The sequence below is a fragment of the Mytilus galloprovincialis genome, chromosome 3, assembly GCF_965363235.1.
Source record: "Mytilus galloprovincialis chromosome 3, xbMytGall1.hap1.1, whole genome shotgun sequence".
NCBI classification, from domain to species: Eukaryota; Metazoa; Mollusca; class Bivalvia; order Mytilida; family Mytilidae; genus Mytilus; species Mytilus galloprovincialis.
In genome coordinates, this window is record NC_134840.1 from 52,546,046 (window position 1) to 52,568,288 (window position 22,243).

The 22,243-nt window shown below is 31.3% G+C and overlaps 1 protein-coding gene across 2 annotated transcripts; it reads right to left on the bottom strand.

The window, feature by feature from the left end:
• Positions 1 to 603: 603 nt before the first annotated feature.
• On the bottom strand, positions 604 to 7,657 carry LOC143068276 (RNA-binding protein lark-like). 2 transcript variants are annotated; one of them, XM_076242196.1, is made up of 8 exons: positions 7,565 to 7,657; positions 6,350 to 6,498; positions 5,201 to 5,284; positions 4,744 to 4,823; positions 4,009 to 4,032; positions 3,010 to 3,303; positions 1,560 to 1,598; positions 604 to 938 (listed from the first exon to the last, which is right to left on the bottom strand). In XM_076242196.1, the coding sequence occupies exons 2-8, from the start codon at positions 6,482 to 6,484 to the stop codon at positions 863 to 865; spliced, it is 732 nt and encodes a 243-aa protein (XP_076098311.1). In that variant the 5' UTR covers positions 6,485 to 6,498; positions 7,565 to 7,657; the 3' UTR covers positions 604 to 862. The 2 variants fall into 2 exon arrangements, with proteins under 2 accessions (XP_076098311.1, XP_076098310.1); XM_076242195.1 differs by having other exon boundaries at positions 3,010 to 3,318; positions 7,565 to 7,655.
• Between the last annotated feature and the right edge of the window lie 14,586 nt (positions 7,658 to 22,243).

Here is a 22,243-nt window from a genome sequence, read left to right on the forward strand (position 1 = left end):
GATAAATGCTTGTTTTAGGCCCCTTATTCCTAAACCTTAGGGACCATAACCCCCAAAATCAATCCACAGCTTCCTTTTGTGGTTATAAACATTGTGTAAAAATTTTATTGATTTCTTTTTACTAATACTAAAGTTATTATCCTGAAACCCTCCATCTTTGGACGACGACGACATGATACCAATATACGACCGCAAAAATTTTGCGGTCGTATAAAAACTTGTCATTTCTTCATACTTGAAATATTAATTGACATTCCATTATAATGCTATGATCTTCTATGGTCACTATACAGCAATGATGAATGGAAACAAGACAAATTTTACATTTATGTCCAATACAGAAACATAAAATCAAAATTTCAGATGATAAAAAAATTATAAGCTCTCTTAATTTGCTGGAGTATGAAGATTTAGAATCTATTCTTATTTTATATGGCTTTTTTTTTTTACAAAATTACAATGAAAGCCTTGCAGATAAATTCATTCTTCACCCCTCGATGGAACACCTTAATAATAATGTAGCGATATTGACACTCTGCTGTTGTAGAGCACGTAACAATCAGCATATAAAGCGAACTAAATACATAGAAAAACAAGCTCGAATCACGAGACAAATTTATTCCGATGATACATAGCGACAATATGAATTCATAAAAATGTAACCAATGAGTTCTATGTACACTTCATTTAAAAGATGTGTAAAATTTCTGATAACACGATAATTACATTAATGTCATGAAAGGCGATATATTACAATGATTGCGACTTTAATCCAATTCCGTCTTCATTAACACACGATTATCCGCTGTCAAGTCTTTCTCCTTAATCACATTCATCCGCGCATTCTCTCCCGCTACGACAGTCAATATGGTGCCGGAATGCGACTTCTAGGTGGCGACATGCGAGTGGTTCCCGGCGGTGGTGGTGGAATGGGATAGCTGTACGATTAACAAATAGGAAAACATGTCAAATCAAATATTAATGAATATCATTCATTTTCTAACAAATGGTTCAATTCATAAAATAAAATTTCAAACAAATATAAATTTCAATGCTAGAGTTTACTAAAATGATGAAATACTGTCTGAATGAAAAATAAAATTAATGGAATATTTATTTTCTGCTGGCATGAAATGAGACAACATAAAATTAAGACAATTACATTCCAAATAAGTTCCTTTTTTTTCAAACATTATATTATGTTACATACAAGGACTTCGTGATGACTAACTTGAACTTTTATAAATGTTATCTTTTTTAAATTTTCAAACAGTGAAAGGGTCTTTAATGAATTAAAAGTTTGACATCACTAGAGAATTGTGTCTGCATTTATAATACAAAACTTTCAATGTGAATCATTACAAATACTTGTATTTAATACATGTATTTTCTTAAATGACTTCAAATTACCATTGAACCTGAATTAATTGTGAACCATCACACAACCAGATGATAAATGATTCACCAAAAATGAATATATCAGGTCAAAATCAATAACACATAGATCCAGCATGGATGAACAAAAAAATAATCTAAAGATAGGAAAACAAGAAACTTACTTTGTTCTTCTTTCATAGTAATGGTCATAGTACGGATCCCTGTAAATACAAATAGTATTGTGTGAAGAAAGTGAAATAAATCAAAATGCTGTGACTACTGAGGGGTAATTTTATTATCAATTAGCAATTAGAACTTAAAATCAAAACTTCAATTTATATGTAAATTATGCGATGAAAACCAATATTTTGAATTGGAGCTATCTTTCTATATATTGTTATTTTAGTTGAATGATTTTCAAGAACAGACTTATACACCATCCACAACTTATGTAATTTTCAATAAAAGAGTTTTCTTCACAAGTATGGTCATACACATACAGATCATTTTTTAACTTAAATATCTAAATATATATCATTAATATATCATATGAAATGGACAATGATCGGCTTTGAAGAATGTTCACCACACTGCACTGAATTATAAGTGCTATCAAACCAGTAACGATAGGATTTTTATTGAATTTCATGCAATTTTTACCCCAAAAAGTAATGAATAACATGCAATACATGCTTAGACTTCATCAAAATCAAAAGACCTTTCCTGATAAATTTGATCAAAGCATACTCAGTAGTTTTTCTGCAAAGAAAATGCTACATTTTTCCATAAGATAATTGTTTTTTGGATATTTTTCTTGCAGAAATCCAACTGGAGGTACTCTTTAAGAGCACAAAAATGATAACTTACATGTAATAACTGAAATTGAATGGCTAAGTTTTACTATAAATTAAATGCATGTGGACTTTCTTGTATAGGAATAAGAATGTACTGGTAATGAACTATTTTCTTCCCTTACTCCTGAAACACAAATATTCTTCTGATTGCAGTGACCTTCACTTATAGTCCTCTCTTTAGAACTTTAGTCGGCCAAAAGCAAAAACAAGAGGGAAAACCAGTATAAATGAATGTAAAATAAGTAACATGCACTGGAAGGTAAATAGTAATAATAATTGATTATTAATTAAATACACCAAATCATTTAACAACTGTTTTGGAAAAGTTTAATTAACAAATGGAAAAGTAAAGCATGGAGTATATTCAAAATTTAAAGAACACTCAGTGAATATGTTGAACTGTTTGTAACTAGTAAAATATAAGGAACAAATCTAAAACTAGACAATTTAGGAAGATAATGATCAAATTTAATTTCAATTCCAATAGTGGTTGTAAAGAAGCTTTTCCATTTTTCCTTCAATGACTAAACACTGAAAAATCTATAACTATTATTTTTCTTATAAAATAAAAACTTGGTTTCAAACTTCATATAGAGGTATGTAAAGAACTATTTTAAACAAATGTTATTAATTCATCTACAAAACAGTTGCACACAAAAAGAAATAAAATCAAAAAATTTCTATCATCAACTCAGTAACATTTATTAAAACTAACAAGGATAATTCTGAACCAATATGTGCATACTTTATATTGACATATCTCATTTTGCATTTTTACCTTGTTGGAAGTGGTGCAGGTGCAACAGGGGATCTTCTTCCTCCTGAGGCTCCATAATACTCTGGAGGGGGTCTTGCGTAAGGGTCTCTTTCTCTCATAAATGGATCCCGTGGATCTCTTGCAGGTGGTAGAGGTCGTCTGTCGTAAGGATCTGGATATGGTCTGTATCTATCAAATCTGTCCATTGGTGGTGGAGGCAGGTATCGGTCTCTGTAGTAGGCATCATAGGGGTCTCTAGGATAAGGATCCCTGGGATACATGTCTCTCATTGGGGCTCCCCCTTTGGGTCTCGATCTGTCGTTAGAAATCCTATACGCAATCATGAAATAGCCAATTCTTTAATTCAATCTTTTTTAAACACTATTTAATTAATTATATCATTATAAATTTGTTGGTGGCTAAAGTGTGTAGTGTCTTGAAATTCTATTAAACTGAGTGTGCAAAAAGTAAAACATTTTAAAAATCTGTGCTATTGGATCACTATCTTATCTACATGTATCACTTGTATACCTATTCATAAATATATTTTTTTCCAAATTGTTGATGGTCTCTTCTTGTTGATATTTTGTTTACATTTACATAAATCACATCAAATTATTAATGTTCTTTGGAACTACAATTTCATTTCTGTCATTTTTTTCTAGTAATAAAATTTCTTATGAATTCAAAGTATTTGGGATGTTGTGATTTGATTATACTTTATGTGTGTGATCATAACTAGAAACTTTCATTTATGTCAAATATATTGCTTATCTACTAAATACACACATGAATATCATGCAAATTCACACCAGGTCACAAATAAATCAACACTTCATTTAACATGTCTAACATGTAAAATGTCTTCTTGATGAATATTGCTATCAGCAAATCTCTTTTCTTTTTTTTCTGTGACACATGAAAGTTTTGCTCAAACTATTTTTAAGGTGTACTTTATTACAGTTAAGTAAAGCAGCTCTATATCAATACACTCTGACTACATTGAATGTAAATACTTACGGACCCTTGGGACAATCTTTTGACCTGGAAGTAAACAAAAACATTAGTTATTCAATTCAAATTATTTTACACTTTCTTATATGCATTTGAATTCAACTTATATGCACATTTCTCTAAAGAAGGAAACAAATCTTAATTTAAGAATTAACCAAAGCAATAAGCAGATCATTTCAGAGTAAAATATTATCTTTATAGTATTTTGATAAAAGAATTAAAATCACATGCTCTACTTTCATGAAGAAAAAAAAATAAGAGAGAACAAACTGACATACATATAGTAGTAGGCCCCAAAATATAGCAGTTTTACGAAAATTGTTAAAATGTAAACTTTAGCTATTTATTGGAAAGTCAAATACTTCTGTTACATAAATATGGGCTGAGAATGAACACGAATGCAGCCATTTCATGACTAAATAAGTTCAAATCTTTTACATTAACTAATTGAATCCACTGAAGTAGACACTTACATGTAGTGTTTAAAAAGTGTCCAAAATCTTTCATCAGATGAACCTGAATTTTGAGGCCAAAATTGGCCCTTACTGGACCTACTTCTTTGTATATTGAATTTTCAGTAGCAAGGCCAAATATAACTTATGGCTTTTTATCATTGTTGAAGGCTGGAGGGTGACCTATTATTACTTATATACATGCCATTTGAACACTGGTGGTAAGAGTCTCATAGAAAATCTTTCAAAATCATCTTATTCTTATTATATGTGTAAATTATATACATACCAATGGCCTTCTTTTCCACATCTGTAGCATTCACCTTTACCACCCATGCCTGGTTTCTGTCGGACTTTACTGTGTGATAACTGCAAAATAAAGAGGTTAGTTATACCTTTGTAGTTCCTAAACAAAGTTCAAGCTAGGAATTTAGGGCTTTAATCAACTTTGATTGTACCAAAAACAGACCCTTTTGTATTAACTTAAAGCAGTAATGAGGTATTGCATTGGCATCAATACATGCAGAAAACATGATTTTATGTGTTCTTTTCTTTTCTTTTTCAGAATTTCAAAAAAAGATCAAAACAATACATCTGCTTTGCTTAAAAGAAGCTGCCTATCACATGAAAAAAAGTCACATTTCAACATGAAAACAGCTGTTACATAAAAAAAAAGTTACATTGAATACATAGTGTTTCTATTTGATTTACTTAATCACAAGCTTAATGATAAAAGTTTAACATACCTCAACTTTTAGTTTTGAACCTTCAAAATCTGTTCCATCTAAATTTGCTTGTGCCATCTTAGCTTCATCTGGATTTTCAAAGTGCTGAAAAACAATTGGAAATAATCTTACAAAATGTAGATGCTAAGACCAACATCAACATATCCATAATATCAATCTTTAAAAAAAATTCTGTCAATTAATTGCTAACCGAAGTATCATTCTAATATTTTAATACTGGTACATGTAAAGATATCCTGTTTTAAGTCAAGTCATTCTTTTCACACAGAGATACATGTTACTGTCTCACCTTTGTGTCTTTTTGATAGTAAAATGAATGTACATGTACATGTATATAAATGCAAATGTTGAAATGCAAAAAGCTATACTAAAAACAATTAAACTTCACTGTATCATGCTAAACAGCATATCAAAGTGAAAGATCCATGACTAAAGTTGCAGGGCCAAATAAGATGTGTTGCGGCAGGGTAAAATACTTTCAATGTAAATGAGATGTAGCAATGCTTAAACAACTGCAAATGACATGTAAATAACTAAATATCAATATCATAACAATACCGGTTCCCCTTAAACTAACCTAATCACAAACTTCAACATTGTTGATGCTGCTGCCACTGGAAAAAGCCCTCTTAAATCTTGCTTTTTTAACTTCATTATAATGATGAAACAAAAATAACAATGTAAAGCCTATTAGAATGAAATTCAAAACAGTGTGGCTGTGGCCATTGATTGACACATTAAATTCATCCATTGACTGGGACAATTTAGGTGAACCTTTGTATGTAACGACCACTGCTCACTATGTACTTTTTAAAGACACTTAAACTATGGGGTCAACAAAGGTTCTCAACACCTTAATAAAGTAATTCGAAAAATTAATCAGAAATAACACGATGTTTTGATTTATATCAATTATATAAATCAAAACATAAAGGTTATTCCTGATTAATTTTTCGAATTATTTTATAATTAAAGGCGTTAAGAAACCTTTGGTGACCCCAAAGTTTAAATGTCTATCGTAGGTACGTCGTGAACAGTGGTCGTTCCAGACAAACGTTCACGTAAATTGTCCCAGTCAATGGATGAATTTAATGTGTCAATCAATGGCCACAACCACACTGTTTTGAATTTCATTCTAAATTAACTTACTACAAAGGCATAGTTTCTGACTATGTCACATTCAATAACTTTTCCATAAAGTTCAAACATCTTTTGAAGTTCCACTCTCCGACATGTTTCTGGTAAATTACCAATGTAAATCTTTGTTGATATTTGTGGCGGCATTTTGGAGTTTTGATCTGAAAAAGTAAATAAAACATGCATTTTCAATAGCAATAAATATATTAAAGACAAGCACCAGTCTGCACCAAAAACTTTTTCAACTACTAGTCTAAAGACCTATATTCCGACATTTTTTTTATTGGTCCAAACAAAGTTTTGCAAAAATTTACCAGTCCGAATGAAATTTTACTAGTCTGGGGCATCGGACTAGTGGCTTACCGTGCAGACTGAAGCACAGACTCCTTTGTGCTCACAATTCTTTGCTTTTAATCTTAAATTCTTGTGGTTCAAAGGAAAGCAGAAAATATCTTTTAAGTCTTGGGTTTGAACCAGCCAGGGATTGAACTCATCACCAGACACCTATCGTACTAAAGAGCCTGCCAAGGCAATTTTGCTAAAGGATAAAAGTACAGAAGGTTCAATAAAAGCCACAGTTGGTATCTTCAGAGCACGCATACATAAGTTTGGATATGCCAAATACTGTACATACCGTTCATTTGGTTTAAAACAATGTGAACTTTTATAAATTATAAGAGGTAAAGTTTGCTGTCTGTAATTTGTAAATACTGATTTATTTGCCAAAAAGTGAAGATAAGGAAATTAGCAGTCCTATTCAAATAAATGGTAATGATGGTTCCATATTGTATATACCAAATGAAAAATTGCACTTCCAAATAATCAAAAATGAAAATAGAAATTCCCTACTAAACAAATTTATAAAGGGAGATAATTTATCAGTATCATTTTCAGCTGCAGATTCACATTGCACTGCAAGAGGACCTCAAGTTCATATTTTATAAACCCGAATGCTTTCAGCAACCTAATAGCTTAATCGATTGCTTCAAAAAAGAAGATTTTTCGCAGGATACAGTAAACAAACATGGACTGGGTGCCCTTTGTCTCCCTCTCAACTTCAGTCAATTTGTAATTATTTGGTTCTACTTTCACATGTCTAGAGATGCAAAGTGATTAATACCTATTGAAATATGAGTAATTCAATATTCGTCGTTTATCTTGGTTAGGGTTGTTTAATAAAAGGGTATTGGGAAATATAAAAGTAAATTTTTAATTGACTTTCCTTACCACGCTAAAATTCTTAATACTGCGCACGCATCGTTAGGGGACGTAACTCTGATGTAAATAAACTAGAAGCTCCAAGTTTCCAACAAGCTCTTATTGAATCGACTTTTTTTTCATTATAAAATTTCAAAAGCTCTTTGATACTTACCCACACCTGAAATAAACAGACAATCATGTGTTTATCATAAACAAGGAGTTTACATGGTTATATAACCTCCTTGTCTAAAAAAAAATAATAAAAATGTAAAGTTACAAAAAAATACAGAAAAAAGTATAACATGTATAAGCTAAAAACAAAGAAAAATTGTAAATATAAAAAAAAAAAAAAAAAATGAAAAAACCAAAATATATGACTATACAAAAATTAATAACAATAATAAACTTAGACTTTTGCTATATACGTTTTGATAAAAAAAAAAAAAAAAAAAAAAAAAAAATAGGCAGTGGTGTCAGTGGTTATTTTTCTGACAGATAAAATAGTTTAATTGATGATTATACAAGCCATAAATAGACTATTTCAACAAACAAAAAATTCAAAAATGGCTTACATAAGTTAATATATTTATCTTTATATATATATATATATATATATATTATATATATATATATATATATTATATATATATACAAGTTTGGAATTTTTTTTTTTTGGGGGGGGGGGGGTATATCATGAAACAGTTCTTTGCATTTAGGGATCTAGACAGAGGCATGTTCTCTGCCTGACTGATCACCAGACACAACAGAAACACAACATTAAAATGTAACACACACAGAAACGAACTAAGCATTAGACAAAATCTGATGAGAATAACAAATATAACATGAAAACTAAATACATGAATTTGAGATAGAAAAGTACCGTGACAAGTCTTATAACAATGCGAATTCACACTCAAATATAAGAAGAAACAAACGACACAACAGAAACATAACATTAAAATATAACACACACAGAAACGAACTATAATATAACAATCGGGTCATTTTCCTGACTTGGTACAGGACATTTTTTAAAGAAAAAATGGTGGCTTGAACCTGGTTTTGTGGCATGCCAAACCTCCCGCTTTAATGGCAAGGGCAATGTTAATTATAACATTAAAGCTGGCGACAACACAACATGACAGGACCACAATACAAATAAATAGGTGAACATATATGACAAACGAATTATAGCTAACAAAAGGCACCAGGTTTAAAATTTAATACGCCAGAAGTGCGTCTCGTCCACACAAGACAAACCATTTCAAAAATCATTTCAGTACCGATCGGAGCTTGATAGTCCACCAGCATCAGTGTTGTAAAAACGAAAAACTTCAAGTAAAGATATTGTCTATAATAATACTTTATTTCCGTAAGCAAATATAGCTTATTGGATTTACACAATATAAATATCCAATAGCTAATATACAGCATAATATAACATTTATATGTGTAAAAAAATATACGTCTGGTATCGTTGAAGAGTTTTACAACCACTGGATCGATGTAACTGCTAGGGCAGTGTGTGTATCATCAGCTCAGAAGTCAAATATGTTTGATATGATAATGTTCTGTAATTTTGATGTTCATTAAGTTTTGAGTTATTCGAAGCATTACGTTTTATTCTGCCATTAGACATAGATCGCATAAGCCATATTTAGCACAACTTTTTATAGTTGTAATGCACGTTACTTTTTGTTTTACTTGGCATTTCAAATTCTAAATTCGTTCGCAACTTATACAGTTATAACATGTTTTATGATAAAACGTTGTAACGCCTTTTTTTTTAGCGTACATGTGTTTAATGTCATTACCTGATCATTGATCTTACTAAACATTTATTAACGCCATTTTTTTTTATCCTAGTATTGAATATATACTTCTGTGCTGACATGAATTATCATTGATATGGTCATATTTATAAATTAACTGTTTACAAAACTTTTGAATTTTTGAAATACTAAGGCTTTCTACCTCAGAAATAGATTATTTTTGCTGTATTTTGCAAAACTTTTAGGAATTTTAGTTCTCAATGCTCTTCAACTTCGTACTTTATTTGACCTTTTTAACTTTTTTTGAATCGTGGGTCACTCGTGAGTCTTTTGTAGACGAAACGCGCGTCTGGCGTAAATACAAAATTTATGCTGGTTTCTATGATGAGTTTATTTACATTTATATACATACAATACTTGTTGGGTGCTAAAAGATGATGTTTAATCATGCCAATTAATCATGTGCTTATACCAATATAGTAATTCGTAAGAGGTTGTCTTATTCATATCCAAAGATTTCTTTCTCTTTTTCTTTTCTTTTTAAGAATTTGGTGTTAACTGATCATGTTTGTAGAAAGTTTCAGCTTATCTAAACGTATTTTACACTTAGGACGATTCAAAGCTTTGGATATTGTATAGACACTTAACTATTGCTGTATACAATAGGTTGCCCTCTAAATGTTTTTTTTTTCTTCTATTTTTGTTATCCATTTGTTGATTCTATGATCCATACACAGATTCACTTGTATTTGTAAGGTAATTTATGATTATTAATCTGTTCCACATAGGAATAAATGACAATTATGACAACGCATTTTTCGAAATAAATAAAGCCTATGTCATGAGTATTAAAATGAAACCACACCTTTTCTTTTACGAAACACGATTTAATTATTGAATAATAGTTTATAGTGACCACGTAATATATACATAAATGTATTGCTTCTTTTTCAGAGGAAAAAGATGACACCAGAGAGGATGGGCTCCTTGAATATTTTATAATAAAGGATTTGTTAATGTGGTTTATAAATTCTTCCGATTGCTATTTTAGCTATAATGTCGATTTTTGTGTTCTTCATAATCCGATGTAAAGGGAAACGTTCTATTCGTACTGGAGATACCTTTACGCGTTATTGATTTAGTTATATCGGTCTGTTCCGTACCGACCTCGATCGCATTGTTCTTCGTAGATGATGGTATTGAATATTTGGACCATGTTTCATGTGTTATTCAGTTCAGTTTTTTTGTAGCTCACGATTTTGTTTATTCCTTTAAGACAAGTTTACTAACTCTTATGGCATTTCAACAGTTCCATTAGCTGCGAAGAAATTGCTCAAAAATGAGTATGAATGCCTTTCATAGTGCTACTGCATGTATTGGTCGTTGGTGCAATGACAACTTATTTACCTCACTTTAAGGTCAATTTCATGTTTCCATTCGTACACAGACCACGGTAAACAAGTTCAGACATGTGAGCTCACTGGATGGATAGATTTACCTATTTCTAAGATTCACTGTCCATTGTGTGACACCAGTAATGAATTTAATTTTGTATTCTGCAATGGTGGTCATGAACGTATACATGTACGATCGTGAAAATGCTTCCAATATTACGTACATGAGGGATATGTAGTTGCCTCCCCGTGCCGATTTAGTTATATTCGCTTAAGAGCAACAAAAACCTATCTATTTCCATAGCATAAAATTGAGAATGGAAATGGGGAATGTGTCAAAGAGACAACAACCCGACCACAGAACAGACAACAACAGAAGGTCACCAACAGCGAGAAATGCCCGCACCCGGAGGCGTGCATGTTTATTTCAAAGAGACAGGTAACATCACAAATCAAATCAAATCAAATAATTTTTTTTGGTGTAAATTCCTATAGTAGACAGAAATGTTACCAGCCGACATTTAAAAAATACAAATACAAATACAAAAGTAAACAAACAAACAAACAAACAAACAAAAACCATATGTTATTAATAATAAGAGATACATATTTTATATTTACATTGCGCGGAGGTGTTATTCATATAATTTTATTAATTCAAGCTATTACAATAAGCTTTAATACTATAAAAGCTCTTAACAACATTATGTTTGCTTTAAATGAATGTTCAAATCATACATATCGCTTATTCCAGCTACACATACAGTACAAATGTCCGTATCACTACTTTTCAAAATGAAACTAAACTTATCTTGTTCACACATATTAAAAGATGGAACTTTATCACTTAAATTTCGAAAGAGTACATTTCTATTAAGTTCTTACGCTTTACATTGAATGAGGAAATGGAACTCATCTTCACTTCCATCCTTGCAAATTGGAGAAATTCTCTGTTCTAAAGGTGTTCTAGTATATCTACCAACTTCTACTAGTAATTTTCTATAACTAATTCTGATTTTTACCATTTTAGAAATAACACTTTTGTTAAAGTCATATGAAACGAATGAGTGGTGAAAAATAATGTTTATCCAATTCTTGAACCAATGCATATATATATATATATATATATATATATATATATCATAAACTTAGTCCTCTGTGCACGATTTTATCATTTTTTACGCAAATATATCGTATAATCGTCATTTTTTTTCTCTCTGTCTGTTATGATTTAACAAATATGGCTGCTCATTAAATGCCGTGTTTTGAAGCCGAAGTTGACCGATTGTCACCATATAGTAAACAAATATTCTAATGCAATTATTTTGTATCAATGGTTCTGATTGGATGACAGTTAGCGTAAAATTCTCTATCTCCTTGTCTGTAACTAAGGAAGCCGACATTTTGAATTGCTGAATGTATTGACATGTAATTTCTACAATAATAAGCCAAAAAACTCACTTGTTGTAGCTAAAAATCTTCTTTTTATCAATTTTTATTACATTCTGAAGCGGCACAAAAGCCAGCCAACGCCCGGTGTTTATGTTTGACGCCGGAAGCATACCTATGACGTCACCTAGTGTAGGGACCAAAGAAGTTAACATATTTTCGCGGATTTTTCTTTAATGAAGATTTTACACTAAAATAATGATTGAAATTTAATTATGAACTTGTTTTGCATTAGAATAGAGATAACTGTATTGTATTTGAAGCTTTGCGGACGTCCATCAGAATGTAATAAAAATTGATAAAAAGAAGATTTTTAGCTACAACAAGTGAGTTTTTTGGCTTATTATTGTAGAAATTACATGTCAATACATTCAGCAATTCAAAATGTCGGCTTCCTTAGTTACAGACAAGGAGATAGAGAATTTTACGCTAACTGTCATCCAATCAGACACCATTGATACAAAATAATTGCAATAGAATTTTAAACTAATTTGCATACAAAATTGACTTTTGTCGCCCAATTTTCAAATTAGGTAACAAAAGTAAAGTCTGTTACAAAAATGAATTTTGTCATGACAAAACTAAATTTTTTCCACTGAAAGAAAATTTTGTATGACAAAATTTAAATTTGTAGTATGCTACAAATTTTGTTAAACTGAACTCATTTTTGTTGAACAAAACTCACTTTTGTCCGTACAAAATTGAATTTCGGGTACAAAACCACAAGAGTCCCATTCGGCGCCCCGTAGTATTGCCAGTGGCGTATAATGATATATATATATATATATTTCATAAGTGTTGACAGAAGATGCGTTGATATTAATAAAATATAATCAAAGACTATCTAAATTCACTTGATATCATTTTACTACAATCAATTAATTTTGTACATTCAACATTACTCTTGATTCACCACTTTTTAACACTGCCAAAAATTCTACATTCACAGTAAACTGAAGTTTTTTCATTTTACTATTCAGAAATGAATTTGAACGTGTATCGTGACCGTTTACTTTTTTTGCTATTTTTTAAAATCTGAGGCCACTAGTGCTTTTAGGTCTTTTATCGTGCAGTGAATACAAAATCTCAAAAATTCGTTTTCATCTGTATGTAAAATTATTTCATATTTTTCTACACCTGATTCATTCCTTAGTTTTGGAAAGTATCTTCAGTTGATACTGTATTTTTTGTCCAATCACATTGTTCAGATACATTGACCCAAATTCTGAAATGCAAGGACTACCGTGCTACCATTAGATTTAGGTGAGACATATCTTTTTAGATTTTTCAAACACACTTAAACACGTGGTGTATTGAATATTTTTGAGGTTTTATGTAGTTTTTTTTTTTTTTTATGTAGAAAAATAAATATATGTAGTCCTTTATTATTATTAATTGTAATTTAGCAATATCTATCCTTAAATTAATCAACCGAGGAAGATGACATTAATTCAATCTGTATATTAACTGCAAAAATAAAGAACAGGATTAACAACCGACCGGTCATATACTATCGGCGTGATGATGTCGTATACTCCTCGTATCTTCATGGTTTGATCAATAGTAATTTAATCAATGATAATTTGGTACTTACTTTTTCTTCTTGCTTGACAAATTACGTCTTCAAAACATACATTTGTAATATCAATTTCTGAAAATGTTTTGTCTAGAACAGAGACTTAGATTGTATGTACTCAAACAGATATTTTGAATTTTTTCGTAGTAGTATTTGTTGCATAGCTTTTCCAAATTGTGTTTCATTTGTCACTACTATTTGTTTTAACTCGATTGTAACAGAAGAAACAAAACTCGAATTTGACGTAGCAAACTAATCGCATCAAGTCTAATTGATAAAAAGTTGCTATGTCATCTATTTACGGTGTACATGTATTTAAATTCATCATTGACCATTGACCTTTCTTTCATTTTATATACGCAATTTTCCATATAATAGAATCGACTATCAAATACTAGTATATACAAATAGAGGTTCAGATCTAAAAAGTCATTAAACTCCGACACATAATCATGTGCATGTACTAATTTGTCAGTGGTTGTCTCTGTTCATATCAGAATGTTCTTTGTTCATATTGTTCTTTAGATAAGGGGATTTTAGTTTGTAGATATGTGATGGTTCCCGTTCAATATATGAAGAACTTGTTGTACACTCTGGACGATTAAGAGGTTCAGATAGTGTTTAGACTCCCACAATTGTTGTAGACTTCGTTTTGCACTCTAGATGTTTTTTTTTTTTTATTTTGATTGTTAGTTCAACAATCAAAAGACACACCTACTTGCATCCTTATGATAATCGACTGTCGTACAAATGAGAGGTTAAGCGCTATAAAACCAGGTTCAATCCATCATTTTCTACATTTGAAAATGCCAATACCAAGTCAGGACTATGACAGTTGTCCATTCGTTTGATGTGTTTTATCATTTGATTTTGCCAATTGATTAGGGACTTTCCGTTTTGAATTTTCCTCAGAGCTCAGTATTTTTGTGATTTTACTTTTTTCTATCATCATATTGTCAATGATTGACAGAGAAATCAAGACAATAACATCAATAAAAATATCCAATCATAATAAATGAATCTGCGTATGCCTTGACTAATGAAAATAAACCACACCTGTCCTTTTTACAAAACACGATAATACAATATTCTATGCTGAACATGTGACTTGCTACTTTTTCCGAGGAGAACAAAATGACACAAGAAGGAGTGTTTTCCTTGCGTCTTGTATATTTCATAATAAAGGATTTTTGGGGTTTATAAATATTTCATATTTCCGATTGCTATTTTAGCAGTAGTGTCGATTATGTCGTTGTTATTAATCCGATGTAAAGGGACACGTTCTGTCCATACTGGGGATACACTCATGTTCGCTTTGTGCGCACTGGATTTAGTTGTATCGGTCGGTTCAGTACCGACTTTGATAAAGTTGTTCTACGTTGATGACGGTATCAAATATTTGGACCATGTTTCGTGTGTTATGCTTCAAAGTTTTTTAGTTGCTCACGATTTAGTTTTTTCGTTAAAGACAGTTTTACTTAGTCTTTTGGCATTCCAATGGTTTATCCTTGTATCATTTCCTTTACTTGCGAATATATATTGTTTCAAAGACGATTATGGCCTTTCATGACGCTGTTGGTTTTAGTGGTCATTGGTGTAAGGAAAATTAATTTAATTGTTTTCAAGATAGATTTTATATCTTTTCATTCATATATGGACCACAGTAAACAAGTTCAGACATGTTTGTTTAAAGAATGGCTGGAATTACCTATTTTTAGAGATTCACTGTCCATTATTGTGAAACCAGTAATGAATTTAATTATGTATTCTGCAATGGTAGTTATTGACGTATGTTTGAATGTGAAAATGGTACTAATGATTCGTTGGAGAAGGGAAAATAGTTCGCACACAGCAGCCACTGCTAGAAATATACGTGTCCTACGTTCTGTTTTTATCATGACGATGATATACACAATGTTAGTATTGACAGTGGTATTTGTTGATATCTACTTCAATAGTTTATAATAATGAAATCAAATTAGTTGACTATTTAAATTCACTTAATATCCTTTTACTACAATCAATTATTTTTTTATATTCAACATTGATCTTCATGTACAATTTTAGTATCCAATCATTCAGAGAATCAGCAAAGCAGGTATTCAGAGTTGTAGATGTGATCAGTAGAACCTTGTATTTGATTAAAATGAGACACTCATTTTCAGATATCGTAATTACATTATAAATACCTTAACACTTAGTAAATTAAATATGTTTGTGGTTTTATAGCTCTTCATCTTTTATATAAGCTTTGGATTTCACATATTTTGGCCACGAGCATCACTGAAGAGACATGTATTGTCGAAATGCGCATCTGGTGCAGAAAAAAATGGTACCGTTATTGTTATTATGTATCGTTTTTATATGTGGACAAATAAATACCTGTAGTCCTTTATTATTATTATTTGTAATTCAGAAATATCTATTCTAAAAGTAATCAACTGATCACGATGTCTTTGTTGACTGCCAAAATAAAGAAACTGATGAACAACCGACTGGTGATCCACTATCGCCGTGATGATGTCGTAGAAGCATACTCCTCATATGTTTTATCAGAAAAGTCTGTATTGCACTAGAAGATTAGATTGTATGTACTCTAACAGATATTTAGAAATTGTTTATCATTCAAGTCCAATTGATATAATACATGTAATTTACAGCTTGCTTTTCTTATTATAATTTCCTTCATAGAGTGTTTCTGCTTAAAATGAAGCTGTTAAACTAAGTGGTGAAGTTGAATTAAAACAGTAATTGACAAAGTCTACCTTTGAATTTACCAGTTTTTATGGACTTTCCCGCGTTTGAAATTGATCTCTGAACTCGGTATGTTTGTTCATAATGTTTTACATTGTATGGACGTCATTATTAGTTGGCTGACCGTTCGCAATGTCTGTTTCACAGATGACGAAGAATACATGTATGTTTAAAGTGTCGCAACCACAATTCCGTTCTCTTTTCCCCGGATGTGACATCATCTAATTTGATTTGTTATGTTAAATTTGATGTGTACCTACATGAGCAATACCAAGGCTTGTTCATGTGAAGAAGGATCCGCTTACCCATCCGGAGCACTTGAGATCTCCCCTGGTTATTCGGTGAGGTTCGCGGTTCTCCGTCTTTGGTTTTACATGATGTGTTATATGCACTGGTGTTGTCTTTTGATCGTTTTTTCAATGAAGTTTATCTCCAACTTATGAATTTTATATAAACTCTGGCATCTTACGTTCTATTACATCAAAATGTAATCAAACAAGATAATGTTAATGACAAAATCACCGAGAAATGCTTAACTACAAGAAGTATGATCTCTATTACAATTATGGAAGACAAATTAACAAAAAAAAACAAATGCATGTACATGTACTTATAGAATGAAATTCAAAACAGTGTGGCTGTGGCCATTGATTGACACATTACATTCATCCATTGACTGGGACAATTTACGTGAACGTTTGTAACGACCACTGTTCACGACGTACCTACGATAGACATTTAAACTGTGGGGTCACCAAAGGTTTCTTAACGCCTTTAATTAAGCCACACTGTTTTGAATTTCATTCTATCTGTCAGAATAATGTATTATCAACATATCAATGATCTGGTCTAATACAATAGCTTTCTCTTGTGAGTAGAAAAATCTATTGTCTATTTTTTAATCTTTCAAAAATGAACGTATAAATGTCTCCACTTCGATTTATATTAACGAATGATGTCCATGTAACGATGATAAAATGTAGTAATAGTTTTGAAAAGTTTGTGACTATTTAAACCACTGGGTCGATGCCACTGCTTGTGGACGTTTCATCCCCGAGGGTATCACCAGCCCAGTAGTCAGCACTTCGGTGTTGACATGAATATCAATTATATGGTCATTTTTATCAATTTTCTGTATACAAAACTTTGAATTTTCCGAAAAACTAAGGATTTTCTTATCCCGGGCATATATTACCTTAGCCTTATTTGGCACAACTTTTAGGAATTTCGGGTCCTTAATAGTCTTCAACTTTGTACTTGTTTCGCTTATATAACTATTTTGATAAGAACGTCACTGATGAGTCTTGTGTAGACACTGGTGAGTCTGGCGTATTAAATTATAATCATGGTACATTTTTAACTATTGTGATATTGAAATGCCTACTGTAATTATTTTTCAGTAATCCAGAGATTTCATTTATTTAAATAAAATACGTTTTTATATACACAAATGAATAAAAAAAGATGAGATATATCAAATGATGGTGCCAAAGGAACACACAATTAAATGCCGTTCGGTTCAGTACCGTTAAAGGTACTCTCGTTCATGCCCTTTTCTGTCTTTAAATTTTGCCTTGAGCTGAAATTGTTTATCAGAAATATAAAAAGGAAAAGTACACTAAGCTGAGAAAAAGTATAAAGAATAGATGTAATAAGGATTGGATGTATAAAGAGACCATCACTAAAAACATAAGCAGACTCGGAGGTGTCCTGAAATTTTGTATAAATTATATCCTTAACAGACAAGCATTTTTTTTAAGTTCATTGTATGATCTTGAACACTGATGAACAAGCAAAGACCAGCATCGTCTTCAGGTACCTTTGTAATTCAATTATACGGTTGCTTGAATGTGTGGATATGTCCTTCTATTTGTGTTCCAGTATTGTTTTTTTTTTTTACTATATCGTATGAGTAGTATGTTTATTTTGTTCGATTTATAATCGAGAATGCGGCGCTTGTGGTAGTTTTTAATAAATAGTGACACAATTTGTATACAAAATTACGCTTTCTTTAACACTTTCACTGTGTTATAATAATTTATTCTGAAAGCTTTAATAGTCTGTGTCGTTTAAAAAACTATATGTTTTAGCTCTGAAGTGAGGTTAAATCACTGCTATTAACATGAGCCGATGTGCCATGACAAAAAAAATAAAATAACTAGAATACCGATCTCCAATGAAAATTAAAAACGGAATGTCAAAATCAAAAGATCAAACACAACAAACCAATGGAAAACAACTGTCATATTGACTTAGTACAGGCATTTCCTTATGTAGAATATGGTTGATTAAACTTGAAAAAAGTATCCTTGAAAGATTGATGGACGTAAAGTCAAATATTTCCAGATCGCCAGATTAAACACCTGTACCAAATAGTTATCAAAGGTATCAGGATTATAATTTAGTACGCCAGACGCTCGTTTCGTCTACATAAGACTCATCAGTGACGCTCATATCAAAATAGTTATATAAGCCAAACAATTACAAAGTTGAAGAGCATTGAGGGTCCAAAATTTAAAAAAAATGTGCCAAATACGGCTAAGGTAATCTATTCTTGGGATAAGAAAATCCTTATTTTTTCGGAAAATTAAAAACGTTTGGTTATCATAGAGAATGACTGTAATATTTTTTCTAACTATGAAGAAATAACATAAAAACTGTGGTGCAGACTGAATAACTCGCATAGCGGGTTATTTCAAAGTGTGCACCTCATTTTCTATGTTATCTAGAATAGACAGATAAAATATTAAAGTCATATCTTTAAAGTCAGTTGGTATTACTTTGCTTCATAAAAAAGAATGGCCAACGTAGATACAAGTATCTTGTCTTAGGGAGGGATAAATCCTACTTTGTAAAGAATCACTCTGATTCAAACAAAAAATTCTCTGAAACTGATATTATCAAGATGCTTGATTTCTTGATTGACAACATATTTGTTACGTTCGGAGGACGTGTTTTTCAACAGACTGTCGGCATTCCAATGGGAACAAACTGTGCCCCTCTACTCGCCGACTTGTTTCTTTATTATTATGAGGCTGACTTCATGCAGGAACTTCTTAGGAAGAAAGACAAGAAGTTAGCAATATCCTTTAACTCTACTTTCCGCTATATAGATGATGTTCTTTCACTAAACAATTCAAAATTTGGTGACTATGTGGAACGCATCTATCCAATCGAACTAGAGATAAAGGATACTACAGATACAATTAAGTCGGCTTCATATCTTGACTTACATCTAGAAATTGACAATGAGGGTCGGTTGAAAACAAAACTTTACGACAAAAGAGATGATTTCAGCTTTCCAATTGTGAACTTTCCATTTCTAAGTAGCAACATTCCAGCAGCACCTGCATACGGGGTATATATCTCCCAATTGATACGATATTCCCGTGCTTGCATTTCCTATCATGATTTTCTTGATAGAGGTTTGCTGCTCACAAGGAAGCTATTAAACCAAGAGTTCTAAATAGTGAAGTTGAAATCATCCCTTCGTAAATTTTACGGACGCCATCACGAGTTGGTTGACCGTTATGGAATAACCGTTTCACAAATGATATCGGATATGTTCCTTACGTCGTAACTACAATCCCCTTCCCTTTCATGAATATGACCTACCGAATTAGACTATTTACCGGATTTGTAATCACATAAGCAACACGACGGGTGCCACATGTGGAGCAGGATCTGCTTACCCTTCCGGAGCACCTGAGATCACCCCTAGTTTTTGGTGGGGTTCGTGTTGTTTATTCTTTAGTTTTCTATGTTGTGTCGTGTGTACTATTGTTTTTCTGTTGGTCTTTTTCATTTTTAGCCATGGAGTTGTCAGTTTGTTTTAGATTTATGAGTTTGACTGTCCCTTTGGTATCTTTCGTCCCTCTTTTATACATGATAATTTAATCCTAAATTCCATTTTAACTGGAGTAAGCCATGAAAAAACGTTGATGATGTCACAAGCACATGACTAAATTATGTCTATGAGCTGATAAACAAATCGACATCAGCCAATATGATGGTTTTAACACATTTGAGTATCTGATTCTGAGACTTTTTAGAATATATGCTAAATTTTGGTTTTGACCACCCGTATTTTCTTTTCTTTTCTTTTATCTGAACATGGAAATGTTAAATTTAATGCAGGACATTGTACCCTCTGGACATAAATTTTTGTTTTAAAGTATATCAGTAGAATCCTACAACATGCTATGAATCTCCAAGTTTAGATGTGAACTTCTGACCTTAAAAAATAATGTTATGACCTTGAAATTGAAAATAGAAACTTGCAAATTTCTAACATCAAAATTATGTTGTGACGTTGACATCTAATACAGATAGTTTATTCAATGAAAGAAATTGAATAAAGATTGGATTGCATGCAAAGTGGACTTTTGTTGCTGAACAACAGGAAATGACTGCTTAACAAGTTCATGTATAATGTGAACAACTTTGTAAGTGGACAATGATTTAAAAATTAATTATAAATTAATTATAAACAAATTCATTATAAGGATATTTTATTCATAACCAGATATAGATATATATAAATATAAAAATAATCAATATGATTTAAAATGTATATAATGGGTTATGTATATATAAAGGTGTCATGGCTTTTTATTGCAAGTTTCCAACATTTGGATTTGTCATCTGAGGTATCATCCATTCTAATGTTTATTCAAAAGTTAAAAAAAATAGCTGCAAATTCAAAATGGTAAAAGTGGAAGATTACAGGGTACTTACAAAATTACAACTTCTAGTATCATAAGGCTAATTGCATTCATACAACCAAAGAATCATATTCATGTTTAAATCTTTACATCATAATAAAAAAATATGTTCATCATCCTTTTTATATATAAAACAAAGATATGGTATGATTTCCAATGAGACTTCTCTTCACAAGGGACCAAAATGACACAGGAATTAACAGCTATAGATCAAAGTATGGCCTTCAACACTGAGCAAAGCCTATACTGCATAGTGAGTTGTAAAAGGCCATGAAATCATAAATGTAACAATTTCAACCTGTATAAGAATGAGACTTTGGGGATCTAATCAGTTAATTAAATTGTTTACCCTTTTTTCATTTTGAGATTCTTTTCCTCTTAATAACTAAATAAGGGGTTAAATTGAAGGTCAGTGACTTTTTTGTTTTTGTTGGATTATTCAATGAGCAACAGTAGTTTTTTTAGTATTTGTTTTTATCAAATTTCTAGTGCTCTTCTGTAAATGTATTTGTTTATAAAAGAATTTAGGATGAAATACTGTAGATTAATTTCTTTATATTAGGTATACCAATGAAAAACTGTGTATTTGTTTATGTTGTTACTATCTCTCATGATTCAGGCAAGCTTTCTATTTCATTGTAGTCCATTGTATACATATTATATAATTGGTAGTTTTGGTTTTTATTTTAATTTTAGATTTGTGTCTTATTTATGATTTATTGACAGTACCTATCTCAGTTTTCATAGGTCTTAGCACAAATTAAGATCCGATTCAATCAATTTCAATTTGCCATTTGATAAGGGACCATCTTTTTTAATTGTCCTTGGAGTTCAGTATTTTTGTTATTTTACTATTTTCGATATGCAGGAAAGGTCAAATATTTGCAAAACATATTTACTTATCAAAAGTCACAAACATATTGATTTTAAATGAATCCTTTAATGCAAAATCCTGGATATAGCCTTGAAATGTTACATAACTGTGTGTCCAAGTCACAAAATGTTGCAAAATGTTTGCATGCAATGTAAAAATA

Bases quoted from the DNA above. Each gene is read 5' to 3' on its own strand.
- LOC143068276 (XM_076242195.1), bottom strand. From the start codon at position 6,484: ATGCCGCCACAAATATCAACAAAGATTTACATTGGTAATTTACCAGAA. The intron at 4,033-4,743 runs GTATGTATATAA...GTTTACTTCCAG, and splicing joins TGTGGAAAAGAAGGCCATTG to GTCAAAAGATTGTCCCAAGG. The intron at 1,599-3,009 runs GTAAAAATGCAA...TTGTATTTACAG, and splicing joins CCTGCACCACTTCCAACAAG to GGATCCGTACTATGACCATT.